This window comes from Oncorhynchus clarkii, chromosome 7, assembly GCF_045791955.1.
Source record: "Oncorhynchus clarkii lewisi isolate Uvic-CL-2024 chromosome 7, UVic_Ocla_1.0, whole genome shotgun sequence".
NCBI classification, from domain to species: domain Eukaryota; kingdom Metazoa; phylum Chordata; class Actinopteri; order Salmoniformes; family Salmonidae; genus Oncorhynchus; species Oncorhynchus clarkii.
This window is the reverse complement of record NC_092153.1, coordinates 4,085,013-4,103,381: the sequence shown is the minus strand read 5'-3', so window position 1 is coordinate 4,103,381 and position 18,369 is coordinate 4,085,013. Positions and strand designations below refer to the sequence as shown.

Below are 18,369 nucleotides of genomic sequence, written 5' to 3'. Positions count from 1 at the left end.
ACTGTCAAGAGTAACTTTAAAGCGGGACAGAGGTTTTTTTTAAGGGGGGGGGGGGGGTCTAGAGGAGTGTCCATAGGGTCTGTGCAGCAAGTCACATTTTATGTCACATTCTCCATAGGCAAGTGTAAACTAACAGTGAAATGCTTACTTACAAGTCATTTTCCAACCATGTAGAGTTAAAGATAACATAAAAGAAGCAGGCTGAACGTCGTTTGACGTCCCTACTTTAGGGCCCTCTAGTCATAAGTAATAGAATAGGATACTATTTGAGAAGCAGCCCCACATGTATGCTGATGTGAAGGTTTGGTAGCTCGATAGAACATCTTTGAGATCCTAGCTAACTACCTTTGTCAAGTGGTCCACTTTCATGTTATCTATGATGAGATTTTTCTGCGACATCTCTATTTTTAACAGCTGTAAGTTGTGCAGTAGCTCTTTCCTCTCGAGGAGCTGTCGGGTGACTTTCTGTGTCCCGGTGCGGTCCCGTTCGTCCGACGACGAGATGTCTTCCGTAGGCACCGTGGTCTCCAGACTGAATTCTTCCGACTCCTCTAGGGAGCTGGAGATATTCACCGACGGGTTTTTCTGCTTCTTCGGAGGCATTTTGTACCTAGATAACGTTAGCCACCTCGCTTTTGTCAAACAAGTAGTGATCTGCTTTTTGCCAGCTAACTACTGAGCATATAACTTTAGTATTACCGAAGATTAAGGATTAGCGAACTCAAGAGTTCAAGGACAGTTAAGGCGTTAGCTAGCTAGTTGCATGATTGTACTAACTAGCTAACAACGTCGACTGTTGCACGACATATACTGGTAACTAGCTCCTTGTGTGTGGTTGCATTAACTGTTAGCTACTGTACAGTACTAGTTAGTTACATAGTTATAGTTAGCTAACGTCGAATAGTTGGACATGTTCACTGTCCAACAGGTAGCTTCATAGCTAGCTGGCTAATTCCTTACAAATTATTCAGTTTTTTTGTTGTAATATCCATAAATTAAATGGGGTTTAGCATTTCCTATTTATATTCGCGAACAACCCTAAATGTTGGGTGGTCGCTGTTTTCATAATTTCAACGGTCCCGCTTCGAATCGCATAGAAACCGCCGCTAGCGGATCACAACAAACAAACGGAAGTGACATCCGAGTCACTTCCGTTTGTTTTGCAACCACATAAAATGTCCGCCAGAAACAGCAACATTTAATAATAATTTATTCTACTTTTTTTTAGCGCTATTCATTACATAAAGGATCTCAAAGCGCTTTAAAGAAACAAAACAAAACATAATGAGATTGACAGTCAATAGAAAATGTATTGCTTTTGAGTGGTAATCTGAGGGAGATGGTTAAGCGGGGAGAGAATGTTCGGGGGCAGGCAGGCAGCACGGTTTTCTTCTTCGAGGTTTTATTGGCGGACTACATCCCCAAATGGTGCATTGCCACCCCCTACTGGGTGGGGTGAAAACAAACATTTTAAAAATACTAAAAATAACTTAAAATAATAATAATAATGTATACATATTTTAATCCCAGAAATAGTTCAGCTACATTAACAATTATATCGATCTTTCTTGATTTACTTTCAACTTGTGCAGTTCCGTCTATCACCAATGCTATAAATGACACAGAGTCCACTACATGAAGGATTTCTGGGTCCTGCTGTTGATTCTCAGCCTGTGGTGAAGGCTCCAATGTAGGCATACCATTCTTCACTACCGCAGGACCTTCAGATATACTCACTCTTTCAACCCTTTTGACAGCCTCTGCATAGGAGACTCTCAACTGCCTTTGATTTGAGCAACCTCAGTCTCTTTCACCCTACATCGGGAACTCCAATGATTGCTCTTCATGCTCCCCACCACAGTTGATTGCTCTTCATGCTCCCCACCACAGTTGCAACATGTTGCTCCTTGTCTATTCTCTTCTACTATACATTTAACATCTCCTTCATAGTGGTCTTTCCCACACATCACACATCTCAGCTTCTCCCATCAGCAGACACTTCTTCTATGTTCACACATTTGGCAGAAAGAACATTGTAAAAGGCCGTTTTACAGAAGCTCCAACAGTACATACATCCCAGGTCGAGTAGGGAGAGATTCCACGTCAAAAAAGATCACTAGAAGAGACTAACTCTTCTCCTTCTTGCCATTAGCCATATGATTCAGTGTTCATCGATCACTCCTGGAATATCCTTAAATAAAGCAATAAAACATCCTCTGAGACTCCAGAAATGACTCCCTAGACAGGTGTCCTCCCTAGACAGGTGTCCTCCCTAGACAGGTGCCCTCCCTCGACAGGTGTCCTCCCTAGACAGGTGTCCTCCCTAGACAGGTGTCCTCCCTAGACAGGTGTCCTCCCTCGACAGGTGTCCTCCCTAGACAGGTGTCCTCCCTAGAAAGGTGTCCTCCCTAGACAGGTGCCCTCCTCGACAGGTGTCCTCCCTCGACAGGTGCCCTCCCTCGACAGGTGCCCTCCCTCGACAGGTGCCCTCCCTCGACAGGTGTCCTCCCTAGACAGGTGTCCTCCCTAGACAGGTGTCCTCCCTCGAAAGGTGTCCTCCCTAGACAGGTGTCCTCCCTAGACAGGTGTCCTCCCTCGACAGGTGTCCTCCCTAGACAGGTGTCCTCCCTAAACAGGTGTCCTCCCTCGACAGGTGTCCTCCCTCGACAGGTGCCCACCCTAGACAGGTGTCCTCCCTAGACAGGTGTCCTCCCTCGACAGGTGCCCTCCCTCGACAGGTGCCCTCCCTCAACAGGTGTCCTCCCTAGACAGGTGTCCTCCCTAGACAGGTGTCCTCCCTCGACAGGTGTCCTCCCTAGACAGGTGTCCTCCCTCGACAGGTGCCCTCCCTCGACAGGTGCCCTCCCTCGACAGGTGCCCTCCCTCGACAGGTGTCCTCCCTAGACAGGTGTCCTCCCTAGACAGGTGTCCTCCCTCGACAGGTGTCCTCCCTAGACAGGTGTCCTCCCTCGACAGGTGTCCTCCCTCGACAGGTGTCCTCCCTCGACAGGTGTCCTCCATAGACAGGTGTCCTCCCTAGACAGGTGTCCTCCCTCGACAGGTGTCCTCCCTCGACAGGTGCCCTCCCTCGACAGGTGCCCACCCTAGACAGGTGTCCTCCCTTGACAGGTGTCCTCCCTCGACAGGTGTCCTCCCTAGACAGGTGTCCTCCCTCGACAGTTGTCCTCCCTCGACAGGTGTCCTCCCTCGACAGGTGTCCTCCCTCGACAGGTGTCCTCCCTAGACAGGTGTCCTCCCTCGACAGGTGTCCTCCCTAGACAGGTGTCCTCCCTTGACAGGTGTCCTCCCTAGACAGGTGTCCTCCCTCGACAGGTGTCCTCCCTCGACAGGTGTCCTCCCTAGACAGGTGTCCTCCCTAGACAGGTGTCCTCCCTCGACAGGTGTCCTCCCTAGACAGGTGTCCTCCCTCGACAGGTGTCCTCCCTCGACAGGTGTCCTCCCTCGACAGGTGTCCTCCCTAGACAGGTGTCCTCCCTCGACAGGTGTCCTCCCTCGACAGGTGTCCTCCCTAGACAGGTGTCCTCCCTCGACAAGTGTCCTCCCTCGACAGGTGTCCTCCCTCGACAGGTGTCCTCCCTCGACAGGTGTCCTCCCTAGACAGGTGCCCTACATTATATCCATCAGCTTGTTTGATGTCCAACAGACATATCTTCTGTTCCTCAGAAATAGGAAAATAAAAAACACCAGGCGATGTATATAAACCCTAGATGTATTTAAACAATGGATTGATGATTCTATGTATTGGCCATTGAGAGGCTCTGAAGCCACTGGTCGGCCATATTGCCACTCCCCACTAGGCGCAGTCTTCCATTGGAGTGAATGTAATTCTACAGTATTTCAAGTAAATATGCACTATGCAGAAATCACTCCACCATTTCCTGGTTGCTAACATTTAGAATAGTTCGCCTCATTTCAGTTTATGTGACAAAACATGCAAGTCTAGTGTAGAGAATCATTGTACCATCTAAACCCCTGTGAAATATATTAGCCATAACCAAAAAATATATATTTTCAGCAGTTTGAAGCTGGTGTGCAAAACCTAAAGTAAAGGACACAAAAACGAAAACACTTACGGGAAGCATAGAAATAGCACACATCTACTGATTCTTAGACTTGCTTTCAATGAGAATGACAGATCTATAGCACACATTTCTATGTGAATTGGGTGGGGTATTCCAAAAACGTTCATATTGCAGCTTTAAATGTTTCAAGGACAAAATTACATGTATTTAAGTATTTGGGAACAATAACATTAGTAATCTAAAACAATTATACTTTAAGGAAAAATGTTTTTATATATGTTATGTTTCGCTAACATAATATAATTTAAAAGTATGCATTAAGGTGTTTGTAATATAATAAATGTGTCAAAAAAACGAATGTAGAATATTTAGCTAGCAACCTCCATGGGAATTCGCTATTAATTGTGCTAATTTTGTTAGCATTCTGATAATAGAAGCCCAATGGGCTTTTTAGCGTTTTTTGGAGCACCCTTTCTATAGCTTCCAAAATATGTTTTACAACGGTGGGGGAGTGTCAAGATGGAGGCACGGTGACTTCAACACAGCGCCCCCTATCAGTCACCTAGTTTATATACGAACCATTGAGCAGGACTCAGGTGAAGTTTAAACTCAGTTGGTAGTTTAGGGTAATTTCCGGTTCCAAATTGTCTCGTGCATTAAACGTTGTTTACTATGTATTGACGTGGGAAAATAACAGATTTTTTTGTGTATGATTGGTGAAATGTGAGACAGTCTTCTGTACAAATTGTTATGCCCAGAACATTAATCCCGGAACAAATATTTTTTGCACTTGCATCAGCACGACTGAATAATGGCGTTGCACACGTTTACAACGTGACCTTTCGACATTTTTTTTCGATGAGCACGGATGTAAAATTGAATTCAGACTGACACAAATGTAAGACATTCAATGGAATATTACCACAATTATATGATCCATTCTGTCCTTGTTGAGAGTGGACCTTAATTGCAGTTTGTGTGATTTTTTCTCTTCTCGTGATTATGGAATATAAACACAGTCGCTTTCTATCTTGTCTGCACGTCAAACGGTATTTCCTCCTCTCCTGATGGACAGTTCTGGAACTTTAAATATAACGACGTGAGTGTCAACATCTTGACTCCATATGCATGTATCATCAAACCATTGAAATTATGAGGTTTCTCACCCCACCGCTTTTGAACGAGCTGCGGCGGCGTCTCTCGCTGGTATCCACTGTCGCAAATAAACAGCTACCACTCACCTGCCTTCTCCCACCCCACCACTCTGCACCCCTAAGCCGGCCTCTCTATACTGGGGCCACACTAAGAAAAGATGTACCCCTCCCTCAGTCTAAAGAAGATCAGACTGAAGAGAAACTGGACCTGGACATATGGAAATCTGTGATGAGGTTTCAGGTCCCAGCGGTGGAGGAGGACAAACAGGGAGGTGAGGAGGGAGGTGGTGGTGCTGCTCCTTCAGGACCAGGTGGAGGTGTAGCAGGGCAGGAGGAGGTCTCCCCACTGGAGGCCACCAGAGAGCTGGTAGTGATGTGGCGTCAGGCTGGGAAGCTGGTGCCAGAGACCATGACTGACGAGGAGCTGGGGATCCTGGCCGAGTTCCAAACCAAGTCCTCCAAGAAGAAGTACCTGAAATACCTGGCCATCAAGGAGAGCCACAAGAACAACCACAAGCAGAAACAGGAGAAGAAGAAGGCAGAGAGGAGCGAGAGGTTCCTGGAGGACGATAGGATCAGGCCTGGCGGTGTGAGAGGAGAGGAGGGGGAACTGAGGAACACTTTCCTTCTCCAGTTCTGGGGTCGTTCCCTGGACAAGCTGCTGGGGTGGAGGTCGGCCCAGGCCGTGGTGTTCGGCCAGCCGCTGGTGTTCGATATGTCCTACGAACAGCAGATGACGCGTCGGGAGGTGGAGAACACTGTGTCCCAGCTGATGGAGGTGGAGGGGTGGAACCGCCGAGCCCCGGACCCCTTCCACCTACACTTCTGTAACTTGCAGCCGGACGGGGGTTACCACAGGGAGCTGGTTAAACGGTACGGCGCCGAGGCCTGGGAGCGCCTCCTCATCACCTCCACAGAGCAACGTCACGTGGACCTGTTCCCCCGGGACGACCTGGTCTACCTGACGGCGGACTCCCCCAACGTCCTCCGTACCTTCGACAACTCTAAGGTCTACGTCGTGGGCTCCATGGTGGACCGCTCCATCCAATCAGGGCTCTCCCTGGCCAACGCCAAGCGTCTGAAGCTGAATACGGCCCGTCTGCCGCTTGACGACTTCCTCCAATGGGAGACGGGGGCCAAGAACCTGACCCTGGATCAGATGATACGCATCTTGCTGACACTGAAGGAGAGTGGGAGGTGGGAGGAGGCGCTGGAGCACGTACCCAAGAGGAAACATGATGGATTCTACCAGGAGAAACACCAGCGGGACAGAGACAGAGGCTCAGATAAGGACGGGAGGTTTAGTGGCAGAACCAGAGGAGACACAGGGTTCAGGGCTGGGGACAGAGACTGTGATAGAACATTCAGAAGTGGGGACAGAGAGAGGACATTTAGTAGAAGAGACAGTGTATTGAAGAGTGGGGACAGTGACAGAGCAGTCAGGACTGGAGACAGAGGAGACAGTGACAGAGCAGTCAGGACCGGAGACAGAGATGGTATGGAGGAGTGGAGACAGAAACGGATGAATGGTGCGGTCAGAGAGAGAGGATCCGCTAGCAGACATAAGGACAGTGTATTCAGTAGCAGAGACAGGGTAGCAGTCAGTAAGGAAGCAGCAGGGGATGCAGAGAACAGACAGAACACACAGACCACCACCAGGGTACGGACATCACTAAAAACCAAGATGGAGGATCGGAACAGTACAGCCAAGAGCGGGAAGAAATTGCGGGAGGAAGAGTAGCCTTATTGGGCCAAATATTCTGAGACATTTCTCCTCAATGTTCTTCATTTTCACCCTGTTGTGTTAATGGATTCAGAGAGGACCTGATGAAAAGCACTTCTAAATGCCTTGAACACTTGACAGGTGTGGCACATCAAGACGCTGATTAAAACGGCATTGGTCGTTACACAGGTGCACCTTGTGCTGGGGTACAATAAAAGGCCAGTTCGGCAACAGCTCCAGGCGGACCATGAACAGAAACATGTTTTGATGAGCAACTCAGTGACTGTTGATTGTTTGGAATCTTCGGCGTATTTGCTACTTTGTGTCAATGTACAACATGTGAAGTGTTTTTTGAGCTGAAATAAAAGATCCAGAACATTTTCCACAAAAAGCTTATTTCTCTCTAAACATTTTGCACGCATCTGTTTTACATCCCTGTTCGTGAGCATTTCTTATTTGTCAAGATGATCCATCCACTTGACAGGTGTGGCATATCAAGATGCTGATTAAACAGCATTGGTCATTACACAGGTGCACCTTGTGCTGGGGTACAATAAAATACCACTTTGGCAAAAGCTCCAGGTGTACATTCCTGCAGTCAGTATGCCAATTGCAACGCTCCCTCAAAACTTGAGACATCTGTGGCATTGTGTTGTGTGACAAAACCACACATTTTAAAGTGGCCTGAGGGAGTGTGCAGTTGGCATGCTGACTGCAGGAATGTCCACCAGAGCTGTTGCCAGAGATTTTAATGTTAATTTCTCCAGCATAAACTGCCTCCAACATCGCTCCCTCCCTGTGCGTCTAACCGGCCTCACAACCACAGACCAGGTGTAACCACGCCAGTCCAGGACCTCCTCATCCGGCTTCTTCACCTGCGGGGGGGAGAAGCTCTTTCTGATTGGGTGGGTCTGGCTCCCCTGTGGGTGGGTCTGGCTCCCCAGTGGGTGGGTCTGGCTCCCCGGTGGGTGGGTCTGGCTCCCCGGTGGGTGGGTCTGGCTCCCCGGTGGGTGGGTCTGGCTCCCCGGTGGGTGGGTCTGGCTCCCCTGTGGGTGGGTCTGGCTCCCCGGTGGGTGGGTCTGGCTTCCCGGTGGGTGGGTCTGGCTCCCCTGTGGGTGGGTCTGGCTTCCCGGTGGGTGGGTCTGGCTCCCCTGTGGGTGGGTCTGGCTCCCCGGTGGGTGGGTCTGGCTCCCCGGTGGGTGGGTCTGGCTCCCCAGTGGATGGGCCGATGCCCTCCCAGGCCCACCCATGGCTGAGCCCCTTCCCAGTCATGTGAAATCCATAGATTAGGGCCCTAATGAATTGATTTCAATTGATTGATTTCCTTATAAACTGTAACTCAGTAAAATCTTTGAAATTGTTTGCATTTATATATTTTTGTTCAGTATATTTAACCACAAAATGTTCATGTCATTATATTGTCTAGCTGAACTACAGTTTTAAATTAAAAAACATTTACTCCTGTTTAACCGCCATTCATTCTGTATTCAAGCGTTATGAGTTGGACAGATTCTCACTAAACAAACAGTAAATAGATGGAACAAATCTTTCATTTTGTTCTCTGACATGAAGGAATTTAGAAAAATCTTTTACAAAGGGAAAATGGTCAACAACAACAACAACAACAACCGTGAACCCCCCCCCCCCCCCAAAAAAAAAATACATTCTTATTTAAACTTTCATCTACTTTCGTTTTCTTAAAAGTGAAATGTTTTCAGGTTCTTCATCGGGGAGATACAGTGCCTTCAGAAAGTACAGTAGTCATAACCTTTGACCCTGAAATCAAAATGGATTCAATTTATATATATTTTTTTAGCTCACCCATCTACACACAATACTCCATAATGACAAGGTGAAAATGTGTTTAGAAATTTTAGCAAACGTGTTGAAAAAAGAAATGAGAAAGAAATATCTCATGTATTCACACCTTAAACACAAGATCAAATCTACACTAGACTTGCGACCAAGACAGTGGATGTTCCTGACTAGATAGTTTAGACTTAAATCTACTTGAACATCTATGGAAAGACCTGAAAACAAATAATTATCACCCATCTATACACAATACCCCATAAGGACAAAGTGAAAACCTTAATGGTCAATACTTTGTATAAGCACCTTTGGCAGCGATTAAAGCTGCTATGCTTTCTGGGTAAATCTCTTAAGAGCTTTCCACACCTGGATTGTGCAACATTTGCCCATTTATTATTTTCAAAATTCTTCAAGCTCTGTCAAATTGGTTGTTGATCATTGCTACTCAACTATTTTCAGGTCTTGACATAGATTGTGAAGTAGATTTAGGTCAGCAGTAACTCGTCCACTCAGGAACATTCACTGTCTTCTTGGTAAGCAACTCCAGTGTAGATTTTGGCCTTGTGTTTTAGGTTTATTGTCCTGATGAAAGGTGAACTCGTCTCCCAGTGTCTGGTGGAAAGCAGACTGAACCAGGTTTTCCTCTAGGATTCTTCCTGTGTTTAGCTCCAGTCTGTTTATTTTTTTATCCTGAAAAACTCCCCAGTCCTTAACGATTACAAGCATACCCATAACATGATACATGATGCAGCCACCACTATGATTGAAAATATGGAGAGTGGTAGTCAGTAATGTGTTGTATTGGATTTCCCTAAACGTAACACTTTGCATTCAGGACAAAAAGTTCATTTCTTTGCCACATTGTTTTGCAGTATTACTTTAGTGCCTCGTTGCAAACAGGAAGCATGTGTTGGAATATTTGTTATTCTGTACAGGCTTCCTTCTTTTCACTCTGTCATTTAGGTTAGTATTGTGGAGTAACTACAATGTTGTTGATCCATCCACGGTTGTCTCCTTTCACAGCCATTAAACTCTGTAACTGTTTTAAAGTCACCATTGGCCTCATGGTGAAATCCCTGAACGGTTTCCTTCCTCTCCGGCAACTGAGTTAGGAAGGACGCCTGTATCTCTGTAGTGACTGGGTGTATTGATCCACCATCCAAAGTGTAATGAATAACTTCACCATGCTCAACGGGATATTCCAATTTTCACACATCTACCAATAGATGACCTTCTTTGCGAGACATTGGAAAACCTCCCTTGTCTTTGTGGTTGAATCTGTGTTTGAAATTCACTGCTCGACTGAGGAACCTTCCGATAATACTGAGATGAGGAAGTCATTAGAAAATCATGTTAAACACTATTATTGCACACAGCGAGAGTCCATGCAACTAATGTGACTTGTTAAGCACATTCTCACTCCTGAACTTATTTAAGCCATAACGAGAGGGGTTGAATACTCGATACAGTAACCGAACGGTTGCTGGATCGAATCCCCGAGCTGACAAGGTAAAAAATCTGCCGTTCTGCCCCTGAACAAGGCAGTTAACTGACTGACACGTGTTGTATAATTTTGACCATATTATTTTTGGGAAGCCCAATTGATTCCAAGATGGAATACTTTCAGATTCTCCGAACTCACTTCCTTGTTTAAATCACTTGCTCTGCTCACGTTCCGAAGCCCACAATGTCGTGGGAGGTTCTAAGAGTTATGAGACGGTGACGGACTGAGAGATCAGCCAATTAAAATCGGCGGTTGTTTCGTCAGCTTCTGCCGTGCTTCCAGTCAAGTCCCGCTCTGAGGCCCGCTGTGAAACCAGACGGTTCGACGGAGGGAGAGCCGACTGGTGTTCCTCACAGCGGCCAGCGCTGACCTGTCCAGGTTAAAGGTCACGACCCCTGCCCTCTGACCCCTAGAGGACCAGGATGTCTCCACTGCAGCGCTCGCAGCAGTTGAAGGTGATGTTCTCATAGCGAGTGTAAGGGTGGAACCGGCCGATGCTCTTCTTATTGGTCAGGAAGGCCGAGGGGGAGGAGTCAGAGATAGAGAGGCGGGAGGGCTCTTCCTCGTTGTTGTCTGAACAGGAAATAGGGTCCAGGATCTTCAACACCTGAGAAGGGAAGGAGGAGAGAAAGACAGAAAGAGTGAGCGGGTTGTTTCTGGATAGAGGCCAGTGTGAGAGTCCTGCTGGGGGAGTCCCCCACTCCACTTCCTACCTTCTCAGCCATCTTCTCAGCAGGCGTGTGTGAGGTGTTAGGGAGCTCTGAGACCTGTCTTCCTACCTTCTCAGCCATCTTCTCAGCAGGCGTGTGTGAGGTGTTAGGGAGCTCTGAGACCTGTCTTCCTACCTTCTCAGCCATCTTCTCAGCAGGCGTGTGTGAGGTGTTAGGGAGCTCTGAGACCTGTCTTCCTACCTTCTCAGCCATCTTCTCAGCAGGCGTGTGTGAGGTGTTAGGGAGCTCTGAGACCTGTCTTCCTACCTTCTCAGCCATCTTCTCAGCAGGCGTGTGTGAGGTGTTAGGGAGCTCTGAGACCCGTCTTCCTTTTCCCAGCCCGGCTCCACTGCTGCTCCCTACTGGCCCAACCTTCCCCAGCAGGCGGGAGTTGATGGCGTCCGCCAGCTTGTGATTGGCTAGGGCTAGTTCTCCCGTGCTGAGTGGCTGGCCACTGGGGTAGTAGGTCTGCTGTCGACCCCACTGGAGAGAGACCAGCAGCTGCTCCAGAGACCTGGGAGAGAGACACACAAACACATCATCTGTATCGCCGGTACTGTGGTGGGTATCTCAGTTACTTTATGTTCCTATGTGAGTTTTACCACTAGTGTGTTGTATAGAAGTCCTACTGTACCTGTGGGTTAGCATCATGTCTGTGTGTTGTATAGAAGTCCGAACTGTACCTGTGGGTTAGCATCATGTCTGTGTGTTGTATAGAAGTCCGAACTGTACCTGTGGGTTAGCATCATGTCTGTGTGTTGTATAGAAGTCCTACTGTACCTGTGGGTTAGCATCATGTCTGTGTGTTGTACCTGTGGGTTAGCATCATGTCTGTGGGTTGGCATCATGTCTGTGGGTTAGCATCATGTCTGTGGGTTAGCATCATGTCTGTGGGTTAGCGTCATGTCTGTGTGTTGTACCTGTGGGTTAGCGTCATGTCTGTGTGTTGTACCTGTGGGTTAGCATCATGCCTGTGTGTTGTACCTGTGGGTTAGCATCATGTCTGTGTGTTGTACCTGTGGGTTAGCATCATGTCTGTGTGTTGTACCTGTGGGTTAGCATCATGTCTGTGTGTTGTACCTGTGGGTTAGCATCATGTCTGTGTGTTGTACCTGTGGGTTAGCATCATGTCTGTGTGTTGTACCTGTGGGTTAGCATCATGTCTGTGTGTTGTACCTGTGGGTTAGCATCATGTCTGTGTGTTGTACCTGTGGGTTAGCATCATGTCTGTGTGTTGTACCTGTGGGTTAGCATCATGTCTGTAAAGAACTCGTCTCTCTCACTCAGCAGGTCTGTGATGGCGCTCTGAGCCTCTCTGGTCTGGTGCTGGAGAGAAACCCTGGCATTGGTCAGCTCCTCCGCCATCACTCTTGAAGAGATACCACACACACAACAGTCAGTCGATACACACCGACACACACACACACTCCTTCCCTCCGTCACCGCCTCACCCCTACCTGGACGCCAGGAACTTGCTCCTCCAGACATCACTCTTGAAGAGATACCACACACACACACACAACAGTCAGTCGATACACACCGACACACACACTCCTTCCCTCCCTCCGTCACCGCCTCACCCCTACCTGGACGCCAGGAACTTGCTCCTCCAGACATCACATTGTATAGACATACGTTCCAGCTGTTCTGCTGTGGAGGCCCGGCTGCGACCCAAAGCCTCGTTCTCTAAGATCAGCTGGTTCTTCTCTCTGGCCAGACGCTCAAAATGGTACTGCAGGTCATCACCTACAGAGGCTACCAGCAGCTTCTTCAACTCTCTGTTCACCTATAGGACAATACAGAGCTGAGTCGGTTCAAATATGGACCAGAGTGGTACTGCAGGTCATCACCTACAGAGGCTACCAGCAGCTTCTTCAACTCTCTGTTCACCTATAGGACAATACAGAGCTGGTGTCGGTTCAAATATGGACCAGAGTACTGTATTTCATGTGCCAACAGATTCTGAAAACACAAGTACTATCCTTATCGGGACAAAGGCAAGTGCTGAAAACTCAGGATCCAGATGAACTCCTACAGTCACTGAACAAAACTCAGGATCCAGATTAACTCCTACAGTCACTGAACAAAACTCAGGATCCAGATTAACTCCTAGTCACTGAACAAAACTCAGGATCCAGATGAACTCCTACAGTCACTGAACAAAACTCAGGATCCAGATGAACTCCTAGTCACTGAACAAAACTCAGGATCCAGATGAACTCCTAGTCACTGAACAAAACTCAGGATCCAGATGAACTCCTAGTCACTGAACAAAACTCAGGATCCAGATGAACTCCTAGTCACTGAACAAAACTCAGGATCCAGATTAACTCCTACAGTCACTGAACAAAACTCAGGATCCAGATTAACTCCTACAGTCACTGAACAAAACTCAGGATCCAGATTAACTCCTACAGTCACTGAACAAAACTCAGGATCCAGATTAACTCCTACAGTCACTGAACAAAACTCAGGATCCAGATTAACTCCTACAGTCACTGAACAAAACTCAGGATCCAGATGAACTCCTACAGTCACTGAACAAAACTCAGGATCCAGATTAACTCCTACAGTCACTGAACAAAACTCAGGATCCAGATTAACTCCTAGTCACTGAACAAAACTCAGGATCCAGATTAACTCCTAGTCACTGAACAAAACTCAGGATCCAGATTAACTCCTACAGTCACTGAACAAAACTCAGGATCCAGATGAACTCCTACAGTCACTGAACAAAACTCAGGATCCAGATTAACTCCTACAGTCACTGAACAAAACTCAGGATCCAGATGAACTCCTAGTCACTGAACAAAACTCAGGATCCAGATTAACTCCTACAGTCACTGAACAAAACTCAGGATCCAGATTAACTCCTAGTCACTGAACAAAACTCAGGATCCAGATTAACTCCTACAGTCACTGAACAAAACTCAGGATCCAGATGAACTCCTAGTCACTGAACAAAACTCAGGATCCAGATTAACTCCTAGTCACTGAACAAAACTCAGGATCCAGATTAACTCCTACAGTCACTGAACAAAACTCAGGATCCAGATGAACTCCTACAGTCACTGAACAAAACTCAGGATCCAGATTAACTCCTACAGTCACTGAACAAAACTCAGGATCCAGATTAACTCCTAGTCACTGAACAAAACTCAGGATCCAGATTAACTCCTACAGTCACTGAACAAAACTCAGGATCCAGATTAACTCCTACAGTCACTGAACAAAACTCAGGATCCAGATTAACTCCTACAGTCACTGAACAAAACTCAGGATCCAGATTAACTCCTAGTCACTGAACAAAACTCAGGATCCAGATTAACTCCTACAGTCACTGAACAAAACTCAGGATCCAGATTAACTCCTACAGTCGCTGAACAATTCCAAATAATGTGTTTCATAGTGTTTAAGAACCAAATGCAGCTGTTTTTAAAAAAAATCTCTCAATATCAAATTATTTCTGGGGAACAATTTAAGGTCCTCACCGTGATCGTCTTCAATTCAAAAATGGTTTTATAAAAAGAAACAGAAATAGCTTCTTAGCTAAAGAGTAATTTCTCAAGCAAGAATTTAGTTAGGATTGTCTGGGAGTGGCCTGAGTGGTGAAGGGAAAGCTGAAAACTAGCTGTTATTGGCAGAGAGGTTTGGAACTCTTTCTTACTGGTCTATTAAATTACTAGTCTGTCACCAGGCAGGCCAAACCTCCACCCCACCAAAACAGGCTGACATTTCAGGAAGTCTTTTCCAACAGCTCTTACACTAAAAGGGACTTATCATAATTTTCACAGTAGGTCTCCACACTCAGTGTGGAAATATATATAAAACACAGTAATATGATGTTTTTGATGGCACTGAGCCTTTACGTTAACTCATTTGCCCACCTCAGTCTGCACGTGGAGCTGGTTGAGGAGCCCCTCCTTGTCCTGCAGTAGTCTTCTCTCTGAGTTCTGCAGCTTCTCCATGGCTCCTCTCAGGTCCTCCAGAGGAGGGGAGGGAGAGGGGGGCCGCTCCTCCATCTGCTGCCCAGCCCAGGCCTCCCCTTTCTCCTCAGCTGGACCCACATGACCCCCACTCCGGCTGATGGCGGCACGGGGAACAACGATCCTCACCGCCTCCACCACCATGCAGGCCTCCCGGGGAACCTTCCCCAGGTGAAGCACCCCGGGGGGCTGGGGGGCAGACGGGGTGGCTCTGGGACTGGCTCTGGGGCTCTGCTGGGGGGTGGAGTGGGGGCTGTGCTGGAGGCTGGCGGGGGCAGGGTGCGTCTTCTTGGGGCTTTGTTTGGGACTAGCTACCTTAAGTAGTGGCACCGAAGACAGAGGCGTATCCACGGCACCGATCTCCTTAGCGACTGGGGGCTTGTCTGTCTCCATGCCGTCGCCGGGGCCCCTGACTGGACGGACGGAACCTGGCAAACATTCTGGAATGTTATCTCTCTTTCAATGTATTGGCTGGAGGAGTTATCAGGTCTCAACATCGCTGTGTGTGATTGGCTGAGAGGATGCAGGGGGAGGATGTAAACAACAGTGGAATGATAGGGGGTGATAATGACTTACCTCTGTCTGCTACTGCAGCGGTAGACATGATGGTAGAGGAAGTCTTCACAACAGTCCAGTCGAATGGCAGAGGGACAGGGCGGTGGATGACTTCCAGGATGGCAGTTTAGATCTCTCTCCCGAAGACAGACAGACAAATGTTGATTCTGAGTTTACCACCCTGTTAGACATGTTAAATTAATAAAATAAAATCAGAAAGTAGCGAGAGAATCTGGCACAGCTCCTGTAACTAGCTAACAGACTTTTTTCTGCCTTCAATTCTTTATTTTTTAATATGTTTTGAATTGGTAAAATGAAGAGTCAAAACAGCTGCCCTTTCCAACTAGTTGTTTACTTGGCTAGTTCAGTCTCTGGCTGAGCTCCAGGGATAAAATAACTCACCTGTTATCTGTGGGAGAGCTTTAACAGCAGTGTCAGCACATGATCAACACCCAGCCGGTTAGATAAGGATATAAGAGAACGGAGTTCAGCTTTCCTCAACTCACAGTAACTAACAATAAAGCAAACCGAGTAGGAAACAACAAACCATGCCCTGGACATAAACGTGTAAACATTGTTAACTAACATTAGCAGTGTAAAATGAGTGTAACGTAGAGAGATATCAAAACGGTATCAGAATAAACATGCACATACTGTTGTTTACCCGAATAAAAATATTTCCTCTGTTAAATCTTGGTCGCCATCTTGTTTGTGTTCTCACCGACCGGACACTGTTGGCTTGGCGGACGTGGAGGGGTGTCCGGCAGGAAACAGACTCTGAATCAGCTTGGACGATTTCTCATCCATAGTGGGGACAGTAAAACAGATATCCCAAATCTGATTCACGATCAGTAAACGGAAGTTGAGACGACAGCGTTACAAAATTACCAAACCGCGGAATAATAATAATAACCGGAACTATTATCCGCACTACTGTGTTCCACCGTAGGAAATACAATATTGTTACACCCACAGAAGACAACTTTTAAAAAATGTACCGAAGATAATCAATTCTGGTTAAACTATTGTCCTCTAGTACAGGTGAGTTTGATATCCACGTGTGTGTATTTGAATCGAGTTTTTTTACAATAGCTTCTACGATATGGGAGATTTGCTATAGTCTTATTTTGGTCTTGATGTTGTCCAGGCTGTCACTCGGAGAGCAATGGGGGTACACGGGCTGTGGAAGCTGCTTGAGACCACCGGGAAGCCCATCAACCCCGAGACGCTCGAGGGCAAGATCCTGGCTGTCGGTATCCTTCCGAAACACCACAAGGAGTCCCCCCACCTATCGCTCTCTTAAACTCTTTCTCTCTCTCTCCTTGTTCTTGACTTTTTTAAAGTAGGGTTCCCCTGCGTCTTCCCCTCAATCTCCCACCCATACCTACTGCACATCCCAGTCATAACATGTGTCTGCATCTTACATAGAGTTAGTGTCTAGTGAATTTGTGCAGTAACCAAATTATTCCATGTGTAACTCTGTGTTGTTGTCTGTTCACACTGCTGTGCTTTATCTTGGTCAGGGTCGCAGTTGTAAATGAGAACTTGTTCTCAACTAGACCTACCTGGTTAAATAAAGGTGAAATAAAAATCATTTTAAAAATTTGGTCACATACACATGGTTAGCAGATGTTAATGCGAGTGTAGCGAAATGCTTGTGCTTCTAGTTCCGACAATGCAGTAATAACCAACGAGTAATCTAGCTAACAATTCCACAACTACTACCTTATACACACAAGTGTAAGGGGATAAAGAATATGTACATAAAGATATATGAATGAGTGATGGTACAGAACGGCATAGGCAAGATGCAGTAGATGGTATAGAGTACAGTATATACATATGAGATGAGTATGTAAACAAAGTGGCATAGTTAAAGTGGCTAGTGATACATGTATTACATAAGGATACAGTAGATGATATAGAGTACAGTATATACATATGAGATGAGTAATGTAGGGTATGTAAACATTATATAAAGTGGCATAGTTTAAAGTGGCTAGTGATACATGTATTACATAAAGATGCAGTAGATGGCATAGCTGTTCAGTATGTACATATGAGATGAGTATGTAAACAAAGTGGCATAGTTTAAAGTGACTAGTGATACATGTATTACATAAAGATGCAGTAGATGGTATAGCTGTTCAGTATATACATATGAGATGAGTAATGTAGGGTATGTAAACATTATATAAAGTGGCATTGTTTAAAGTGGCTAGTGATACATGTATTACATAAAGATGCAGTAGATGGTATAGAGTACAGTATATACATATGAGATGAGTAATGTAGGGTATGTAAACATTATATAAAGTGGCATTGTTTAAAGTGGCTAGTGATACATGTATTACATAAAGATGCAGTAGATGGTATAGAGTACAGTATATACATATGAGATGAGTAATGTAGGGTATGTAAACATTATATAAAGTGGCATTGTTTAAAGTGGCTAGTGATACATGTATTACATAAAGATGCAGTAGATGGTATAGAGTACAGTATATACATATGAGATGAGTAATGTAGGGTATGTAAACAAAGTGGCATAGTTAAAGTGGCTAGTGATACATGTATTACATAAAGATGCAGTAGATGGTATAGCTGTTCAGTATATACATATGAGATGAGTATGTAAACATTATATAAAATTAGCTAGTTGTCTGCCTGTGTCTGTAGAGATCCTTGACCTGTCCCTCTCCCAGACATCAGTATCTGGTTGAACCAGGCTGTGAAGGGTGTGAGAGACAGGGAGGGTAACAGTGTCCAGAACGCCCACCTCCTCACCCTGTTCCATCGTCTCTGTAAATTGCTCTTTTTCCGCATCAGACCTGTCTTCGTGTTCGATGGAGACGCACCTCTGATCAAGAAACAGACCCTGG

At 46.3% G+C, this 18,369-nt stretch overlaps 4 protein-coding genes across 6 annotated transcripts in view; 2 read left to right on the top strand and 2 right to left on the bottom strand.

The window, feature by feature from the left end:
* Positions 1–1,089, bottom strand: part of LOC139414040 (progesterone-induced-blocking factor 1-like) — a 62,236-nt gene extending 61,147 nt beyond the window's left edge. The window contains exon 1 of the mRNA XM_071161916.1: positions 346–1,089. Within this exon, the coding sequence (XP_071018017.1) occupies positions 346–603 (258 nt within the window). The 5' untranslated portion in view covers positions 604–1,089. The remainder of the gene's footprint in view (positions 1–345) is intronic.
* Positions 1,090–4,883: 3,794 nt separating this feature from the next.
* Positions 4,884–7,294, top strand: LOC139412757 (tRNA methyltransferase 10 homolog C-like). The gene has a single exon (XM_071159444.1). It carries the CDS (start codon positions 5,172–5,174, stop codon positions 6,936–6,938), a length of 1,767 nt encoding a protein of 588 aa, XP_071015545.1. The 5' UTR covers positions 4,884–5,171; the 3' UTR covers positions 6,939–7,294.
* A 3,011-nt stretch (positions 7,295–10,305) lies between these two features.
* On the bottom strand, positions 10,306–16,215 carry LOC139412755 (golgin-45-like). 3 transcript variants are annotated; one of them, XM_071159441.1, is made up of 8 exons: positions 16,152–16,203; positions 15,890–15,907; positions 15,509–15,668; positions 14,834–15,360; positions 12,533–12,732; positions 12,187–12,315; positions 11,214–11,460; positions 10,540–10,843 (listed from the first exon to the last, which is right to left on the bottom strand). In XM_071159441.1, exons 3-8 carry the CDS (start codon positions 15,534–15,536, stop codon positions 10,646–10,648), a joined length of 1,329 nt encoding a protein of 442 aa, XP_071015542.1. In that variant the 5' UTR covers positions 15,537–15,668; positions 15,890–15,907; positions 16,152–16,203; the 3' UTR covers positions 10,540–10,645. The 3 variants fall into 3 exon arrangements, with proteins under 3 accessions (XP_071015544.1, XP_071015542.1, XP_071015543.1); XM_071159443.1 differs by lacking the exon at positions 15,890–15,907 and having other exon boundaries at positions 10,306–10,843; positions 15,509–15,624; positions 16,138–16,215; XM_071159442.1 differs by lacking the exon at positions 15,890–15,907 and having other exon boundaries at positions 16,152–16,208.
* Positions 16,216–16,293: 78 nt separating this feature from the next.
* LOC139412754 (DNA excision repair protein ERCC-5 homolog) overlaps positions 16,294–18,369 on the top strand; it is a 28,795-nt gene continuing 26,719 nt past the window's right edge. Inside the window, exons 1-3 of the mRNA XM_071159440.1 lie at positions 16,294–16,528; positions 16,635–16,740; positions 18,193–18,368. Coding sequence (XP_071015541.1) covers positions 16,653–16,740; positions 18,193–18,368 — 264 coding nt within the window. The 5' untranslated portion in view covers positions 16,294–16,528; positions 16,635–16,652. The remainder of the gene's footprint in view (positions 16,529–16,634; positions 16,741–18,192; position 18,369) is intronic.